We start from the raw sequence: 8,680 nt of genomic DNA, 5'->3' as shown, positions 1-8,680 counted from the left end.
CCGGGGCTCCACTCCCCACCCACCCGGGCAGAGCCGGGGTGCCCTCGCTCCCACCGCCGGCTGGGGGTTGCCCAAATTCCTCCCATCCCGGAAAGTTACATGTGTGGATTTAACAAACTTTGGACTCTCTGACCCGGGTTTATCGGCGATGTTGGGAACACCAAGAACTGCTCTCGATCCCCCGCGGCACAGGGATGGCTTAAAGGCGATTTCCATCACGGCAGCTCCTCTTCCTCCCCATTTCTCCATCCTCTCTGTAAACCCAGACGTGGGCTGGTGTCCTCGGAGTTGCCCCCGGAGTTTGTCACCTTCTGTGCCACCCGTACGAGCCCTTTTCTGCTGGGTGGCACTTCAGGGTGGCTCCTGGGCTATAAATTATTACCTTGCGTTATATCCCAACCCTGCTTTTAAGTATAATTAAAAGTAACAGGGTGCTGTGTAAACAACTTTTCGCGAGGGGGAGGCTGCGTCGGGGACACTTGTCTCCTGCACCCGTGTCCGTGACCTCCCGTGGGGGGTGATCCCTCCTGTCCCACCCCATCTCCCACCTGCCATGCTCTGCTCTCGCCCCGCCAAGGAGAAAATCACTTATATTATTCAGAAACCTCAGTTGCAGGGTCAGATGAACGTGGCTGTGCAACCTGAAAAGCTCTTCGGTGTTTATCCCGGGAATATCTTCATTGAGCTTCCCACTCTCCCGATTTCCATCAGACTAACGTCAGCTCATGGTTTGGGGTTTTGCTGTGTCCCTGCTCTCGGGAGCATCTGCTCCCCTCACCTCAGCATCCCTGCTTTCCTCAGCGTGTCCCACAACACCAGCGGCGTTTGGCCCATGCGCGACGTGGCCCCTCCAGAGCATCCCTCCCTCCCTTTCCCAGGGCAGCTCGGCACAGGAAAAAAGAGTAAGGGAAATATTTCTGTGGTTGCATCAGGGTGTTCCTGGCTCCCGCCTTTCCCATGGATGCTGGGAGCTTGTGCACCTCTGGGCCTTCCCCAGCTGCTCTGAACGCCCTGTCTTCAGCCCTCTGAGCCCCCCAACTTTTCCCACAGGAGCTTGTCGAGGGCCAAACCCTGAGGGACTGTTTTCCCCGTGTGCTCGGGGGTTTGTGATGTGCTGTGGAGGTCTGGGTGTCTCTGGCTTCCCCCATTGTATCCTCTGCTCATGGAGCTACTGGAGATGGCACCGTCTCCAGCAAGATGTGCGCTCCTGGGGAGCCTGATCCTGCACAAAACCCACTGAAAAAACCCACCAAGGGCCTATCACCCTGCCCTGTAAGTGCTGGACTCCAGTGTGGTGACAGGAGGAGAGGTGGTGGTCCCAGAGGTGACCCAGCTGGGTCCAAGGGAGGCTCAGCCCTGCGTTGGTGGCTGGTGATCCCTTTTCCTGCCAGCTGCAGGGTCTTGGGGTCTCCTGACGTGCTCCAAGCTGGGAAGGGCATTGCTGGGATTTGCACACACAAGGCATCTGTCCCATGTCTGAGCTGGGTCCCCGCGTGTTCCCACACCCAACCCGCACACCAAGATACCCTTAAACCCTTCTGGGTCACAGCAGAGTGACATTTCCCTTGGGGAACCATTTCTATCAACTTCTGTTTAAGTGAAGCAAACAATTAAACAAAAGGAAAAGCTTTTTACACCCCCAAACGCCTGCTCGTTCCTCCTCGCCGGTCTTTGTTCACCGTGCTGTGCCGTGGCGAGCCAGGACAGGCCCTGGCCGAGGGCGCTGCGAGGGCCGTGCAGCGCTGGTGCCGCGGGCAGTGCCTCCACCGCCATCCGGGGGGTGGTGACAGGCCTGTTCCTATCCCGGTAACAGGATTTGAATGAGTTTTTCCTCATGTGGTGTCCAATGCAGTGGATTTTGGGAGGGCTTGCATGACTTCAGTGGCATCACCTGCAGTGCGTGAGGTGGGCAGGATTCATTTGGGGCTGGAATTGGGGCTTTCCTGGATTCCTGTCATCTGGGGGATGCTGGAATGATGTCCTTGAAGCCCTGGGCTCAGTCCTTCCTGGGTTGAATCCTGCTGGGACTATCTGAGAACACTGTTCCCGAAAGGGAGGAGCTCAGTGGCAAGGGCCCTTATCCCCAGTGGGATCAGGCAGCATTCCCAGGAGGGGAGCGGGCATAGCCTCCCTGGCCAGATCCATCCTTCTGGAGGGTACCGGCACTGATGCAGCTGCATTTTGCAGAGATGAGCTGGTTCGGGTGAGATGTTGGAAGACTCTGCTGGCATAGGGAGGGAAGGAACAGGCTCGGAGCATCCCTGGTGGTGTGCAGGTCCCAGAAATCTGTGTTGCTGCCTCCTTTGTGGTGTCTCATTACCTTCGAGTGATCCTGAAGCTGCTCAAAATGCTAATAGCTGTTAATGAAGCGGAGTGGGCGCTGGGCTTGTCTCTGCCTGGCAGTGTGGTGGGAGAACGGGTGCTGCTGCGGATGCATCGCTTGGGTGCCTCCCTCTCCTTGGCCCTGCATGCAGGGGGCTCGCAGGTGACACTGTGATGTGGGGGAGAAGGGGAACTGAACAGGAGAGGTGGCCAACCCCCTAGCAGTCATACCGCTTCTGACACTGTTGTAGAGTGGTTCCTGTTGGCAAGGACCTCTGGTCTAAGCCACTGCTAAACTTTGAGGCTAAATCAGGCTGCACAGAGTCTCAGATGGGTGAGATGCAAAGCTCCCCAAACATGGAAATCCCACCACCTCCCCAGGCCCATCTGTCACCACCCTACCCGAATAATTAGATAGGATTTCTCCCCTTGTTGCCTCTCATCCTTTTGCCATGTGTCTCCATGTCAGTCTAACTGCCCTGTCCCAGTGGGGCTGTGTGTAGCATCATGAGTTCCAAATCCTTCTCTCTTTGGCTGGATGACATTGGCAAGTGTGTGGTTTTTGGAAGTGGAGCCATTGACACCCTCAGTGTAGTGACGATGGCATCACAGAGCGCAAAACACGTTCACGTTGCTCCTGGCTTGTTCCGCCTGCAGCCCAGCTGAGCAGGGCAGCACCTGCCTCGGTTAACAGGGGGGAAGAAAACCTCATTTTTGTGGAGGTACGAATTCGATTTGCTTCGAAATATCTCAAATTTCACCTGAAACTTCAGCCCAAACTGCGAATCAATTGGGCAAATCAATCCCAGTGGAAATGAGAACCTCCTGTGCACATAACAGGAATTAGATGTCCAAAAAACACATTTTTAGACACCTAAAAATAACATTTAATAGTTATGAACGTGCTCGTGGAGGGAAGGAGCGTGCCTGAGGCTGGTTGGTGTGGTCTCCTGGGCTTTGGGATGGTGGGCTTTGAACTGCAGCTGGTGGCAACCTGGACCATCCCCGGGACAAGGCGTAACTGGTTTAAACTGGAAGAGGGAGATTGAGGTTGGACATTAGGAAGAAATTCTTCCCACAGAGGGTGGGGAGGCACTGGGACAGGTTGCCCAGAGAAGCTGTGGATGCCCCATCCCTGGGAGTGTCCAAGGCCAGGCTGGATGAGGCTTGGAGCAACCTGGTCTAGTGGAAGGTGTCCCTGCCCATGGCAGGGGGTGGGACTGGGTGGGCTTTGGGGTCCCTTCCCACCCAAACCAGTCTGGGATTCTCTACACTGGAGCTGGGACCTTCCTGCGTGGGCAGCTGCCCTCTGGCTGGTCAGGAGCTGGGAATGTTTGCTCGCCTTTGTAGCTGGGAAGGATCAGTCCTTGGTGCCTCTTGGGTGCTCCCCTGGCTTCACCACCATCCCCATCACCCTGGTCTCACTGGTGCTGTGCATGGAGAAAACCCGACTCTTGGGCATCTCCAGTGCTCCCATCCCAAGGGGTTGTGTTGTGGAGCCCTCACTGAGCTGACTGACCTCAAGGAGGGGAACAAATACTCTTCCACTTAATTAAAAATGCCTTTCTTTTAATTATTTCTCCTTAGAATAGCTTAGGTGGAAGGGGGTCTCTGGAGGTCGCTGGGCCCAGCCTCTGCTCAGAGGCTCAAGTTAGCCCCAGTATAAGGGTTGTCTTATTTTTCCTTAAATAAATCCCAGGAGAATAACAAACCTGGGCTCCAGGGTGCTTTTCCTGCTACTCTCACCAGGCATTCCCAGAGCCTAGGATGGCACCGTCTCCATCCCTGTCCTGCGTGGCAATTTTGCCTTTATTTCCAAAAAGCCCTGTGCCCACTCCGGTGGGGAACAGGAGTGCTCCTCCAAGTGATGCTTGTTTATAGAGCGTGATCCTGTTATGACAAGCACTGGGGGGACCGGAGATGAGAATAAACTGAATATTATAAACCTGCAAACTGCAGGCTGAGCTGGTGGATGCGAAGCTGAACCACCCGGGCTGCGGGATTGGGATTTCCAGGCAGAGTGAGCAAGAAGCAACCACGAGCTGCAATTCCCCTAAAATATGGGGAGGTTGGAGCATCCTCCTTCCCTTTGCTAAGTAGGAGTGGATTTAAGGAATTGGTCTTAAAAGCCATGTGCAGATGGGCAACCGCTTTGCATGGGGTCTGGGCTCGGGATGTCGCTGTGGGTCACACGTGGCCTTGGGGGTCCTGGGTCACAGTCAGGGGTTCGTGGCATTGCTCACCCCTGGTCCTGTGAGCTGGGTGCAGGAACTGCAGCTGGCTCCCTGCTGCATCTCGCTCCTGGCCATGGGACAGGGTTCTTTTTTGGAGGGGAAAAAAAATAATCCCCAACCTCAAGGGAAACAGGATTTACGTGCGAGACCCAAATCACACCAACAACTGGATGTGAGCTGGGAGTTGCATGCCTGTGAGAGCAGCTTCTGGGTCATCCGCATCCCTGTGGCTGTAAATCCCTGCAGGATGCTCATCCCGAAGACCCCGGTGGCTGTAAATCCCTGCAGGATGCTCATCCCGAAGACCCCGGTGTCTATAAATCCCTGCAGGATGCTCATCCCGAAGACACCCACTGTGTAGCCTTGGGGTTTCAGCCTTTTGGGATGGAAAAAGAGGAGTCACAGTGTCTACAGCTGCCGGGATGAGAGGGCTTGGCAGGGCGCTTTCCCGCAAGCATTTCAGCTCCGTGCAGGGAAAAAAAAAAAAGGCAAAAACTTGTAAAAGGGGAACGTGGGGCTTCCCTGAGCTGAAGGGAGCCAGTGGGGCTGCCTTTCCCAACTCCCTGTCGCTCCCGGGCTGCACTTACTGCTGGGGAAGGGCCCCAGGCTGGGGCATCCCTTGGGAGGGGTGGTTGGAGATACTATTTTTTGACTCCTGTTGCCATCCCTGACTCCAGGCTAAACGCATTTATATCCCAGGCTAGCATCCCAGGGATAACAGGCATGGCATTCACCTCTCCTTACGGGGCTGTTCTTGCTGCTGGGGCGAAGCCGGAGCATCGGGTGGGGAAAAGCAGCACGATGAGGCACAGCTCCCCCGGCTCCAGCTGCTGAGCTCATTTTTATCTCATTATTTCAGCTTGGGAGCTGATGGAAGGCAGTTTGCAAGGATGCGCTTAATGGGTGAAAATTCATTAAAAAAAAAAAGTTTTCCAGGTTCTGTTGTGCCGGCGCAGCGTCCTGCCACCAGCCCTGTTTGCCACGGCGGTGGCACTGGGGTCAGTGCCAGCATCTTGCATCCATCCCCTCCCTGAATCCTGGCTTTGTCCGGGAGCTGCGTGGGAGAAAGGGATTTGGGGTGCGGGGCACTGCTGCACCGATGCGCAAAGGGATGCTGCCAGCACCAAAATGGGGGGCAATCATGGAAAAACCTAACTTCTAATAAAGAATTTCTCTTTTTGCAGATCGGGAGTTTGGAAAACTACTACCACTTTCACCACAGCAAGACGTTTAAGCGCTCAACGCTGAGCAGCCGAGGACCGCACAACTTTCTCCGCATGGATCCCAAGGTACGGAGCGGGGCAGCCTGGGGTCCCCTGTCCCTGCAGGAGCAGCGGGATGGGGGTCCCCGCTTCCCCCTCGGGGAGTCCGTTGGCTTGGTCTGGGTCAAGCGTGAGCCCAGGCATCTTGTTATCCCTGAACTGCAGCCCTGTGCACGCACGGGGTGACTCACTGGACACGGGTACGTCGATCCGCGATGAAAAATACTCAGTGACTAAACGCTAACATCTGCCCGAAAGCCGGGAGGAAGAAAAGCAGGAAAAAAGCCTTTCAGGGCAGAAAGGCAGTTGCATGCTCAGGGTGTTGCTCCAGTTGCCACAACACTTGCTGCCTCAATGGTTGCTATGTGTGAAATCCTTGGCAATAGCTCCGCATTGCTTTTTCCTAGAGCAAGCATCCGAAGGGATTTTCAGCGCAGCTGAATGGACAAAAGTAATGGGTAGGGGGGAAGAAGGAGGGACGGGGTGAGCTGGGTGCCAGGGAGGGGCTGCAGCTCTGCCTTGGCTTTCCTCTCCCCTGACCTCCACCTGACACCCGAGCCTTGCGAGATGCTGCTTTGGCAGAATCGGGGAAGGGTTCGTGTGTTTTTTGGGGGGAACTAAATGCAGAAAAAGCCATTGTGGTGGAGGTAGCCACGCTGCAGCGACCTGCACCCATGCCCAGCCACCCTTGGGATCCTCTTTCCTGAGACGCATCCCATCCACATCCCTCTAGACGCACACAGCAATCCTGTTTTCCTCAGCCGGCCGGCTTTCCGGCGAGATTTCCCGTTAAATATTTGGACAGGGTCTGTAGCGTGTTTGTGAGGAGTTGCCAGTGGGGGAAACCTCAACAAGGGGAGCGTGGGTGCTGTAATTAAAGCTGATCACCCTCGGGGAGGTGCACAGGCATCCCAGCAAATGATTAATTCACGGTCTGCGACTGAAATACCTCCATTTAAATGAGTCTGGTTGTAATGCAAACCAAATCAATTGGCTTTTAGTCTTATTAACATTTGCCTTACCTTGCCCTATGGACTACAAGGCAGAGCAATTAGCTTCCCTTCTCTTAATCCTTCTTATCACTTGGAAGCTTCTTGGCAAGTGTTATCTCTGCCCCTTTCCCATGCACATTTCGAAGATTTTGGAGATGTCTTGGCATTTGGAGGGCTCTGGCTTAGTGTGAGGGCTTAGCATGTGTGAAGCAGGGAAAACATCACCTCGAGGCACGAGATGGAAACAAATCTTGCAGAAATCCCGAAGAACCAGCAAACTCAATCATTTGCAGATGTTGGGTGGTCTGTGCCTTCCAGGGGCTATTGTTTCCAGCACCATTATTTACGCTCTGCCCTGGGGGTTGGTAGCACAAGGGCCAGGTCCTGGTGAGAGGACCATGGCCAAGCTCTCCATCCCCAGGACTTGGGTGGCTGGGGAGGGGGAGACCCAGGGAACACAGAGCAGCATCCCGAGCCGGGGTGCGCCATGCTGTGCTACCCCTCGTACGGGCTCATCGTGCAGCTCTCCTTGCCATAAACTTTTCCAGCTCGCTGGGATGCTCTGTTTGGCCCTTGTGGTGCTTGAGCCTTCAGCCTCACTGCTCCGGTCTCTTCATCCTCATCAGAGGAAGTCACAGCCTTGGTCCCTGTGCCCCTGACCACGTATTGTAGGAAAACCAACCCCACCTAAATTCTGCCACGCTTTATGGCAAACGTGCCAGAGCCATCTGGTGTGTCCTGGATCTCCGCTTTAATTCCTACATATCCACTGGAATAAGTCAGGGTATTGCTTTTCTGGAGCTGCAAAGGGAGTTGCCTCCTTGGCTGTGCTGGTTATCAGGTTTGATGTCTGGATCGGGGCATCACCCACTGAAAATCTCAAAGTAAGGGGGGACATGAAAAGCTGCCCCTCTGTTTCCAGCAAGGATGAAGGTTCAGCTCTGCTATACCTGTGTCTCCTCGCAGGGTCCTTTGGTGCCACTCACACTCTTGTTATTGTTAATTAGGGTTTGCAAGGATAGAGCAGGGACCCCACAGGCTCTGGACTGTGTTGTAACAGTTTTGGTAATTTCTAGTAGCAAAAAGACTTTTTTTTTTTAAATTTCCGAGAAACTTCTCCCCCACCGGATGGGCAATGGAAGTCGATCTGAGTTTCACAAGCTGCGGGAGCCATTGCAGGGATGCTCCAGGCTCCTTCCCACTCGCCCGTTGTCTTTCCACACCAGCCACATCGATTTAGCAAAACCCCCTTGAAATCACCGCCGTTAAACCGCTGATTCCTGTGTCCATGCAAGACTTCTCCAGCGGCTCCCGGCTGGCAGCGCTGGGGCCGACGTCCCCGCCAGGCACTGCAGCTCCTGGCGAAACCCCGCATCTTCCCATCATTCCTGCATCCAGCACAGCCGCAGGGAAGGGCGATCGCTCTGCCTTGGGCAGCAAGACCCATGGTAACGCTGCCAAGGAGTGCTGCTTTAAGGAGAAAAGCTGGGTGTTTGGGCCACATTCTCTATTTAATGTATTTATTTTTTTTAAACAAGACCATGAAGCTGTATTTTTGCTTCCAATGCTTAAATCCATAGTCATATAAGCAAAGCAGCGTGCTGTCGTCGGCCAAGGCAGTGTGGAAACTAATTTTTCTATGAAATATGTTTTTGGGTTTTTTTCTTATCAATAGTTTTTGGGTGTTGTTTTGTTTTTTTTTTTTTTTTCTTTCAAATACATGTTTAAAACCTAAGCTCTAGGCTGGAAACTGTCAGGTTTCTGATTCGCACAGCTCCCCATCCGCCTCCATCCGAGTCAGAAAGCCATAAGCCATGCAAGAAGAACTTGGTTCAGCTGACAGTTTCATATAAATGAGCCCAACAAAAAC

General features: G+C 54.0%; 1 protein-coding gene across 1 annotated transcript in view; it reads left to right on the top strand.

Moving 5' to 3' along the window:
- Nucleotides 1-5,740: 5,740 nt before the first annotated feature.
- The window catches only part of LOC104511156 (proprotein convertase subtilisin/kexin type 6-like), a gene marked incomplete at its 5' end in the record, with an annotated part of 9,733 nt that continues 6,793 nt past the window's right edge, over nucleotides 5,741-8,680 (top strand). The window contains one exon of the mRNA XM_010153655.1: nucleotides 5,741-5,845. Coding sequence (XP_010151957.1) covers nucleotides 5,741-5,845 — 105 coding nt within the window. The remainder of the gene's footprint in view (nucleotides 5,846-8,680) is intronic.

Source organism: Eurypyga helias, unplaced genomic scaffold (genome assembly GCF_000690775.1).
Source record: "Eurypyga helias isolate BGI_N326 unplaced genomic scaffold, ASM69077v1 scaffold22820, whole genome shotgun sequence".
In the NCBI taxonomy this organism is placed as follows: Eukaryota; Metazoa; Chordata; class Aves; order Eurypygiformes; family Eurypygidae; genus Eurypyga; species Eurypyga helias.
Note: the sequence above shows the minus strand (reverse complement) of the source record. Positions and strands in the feature narration are given on the sequence as shown.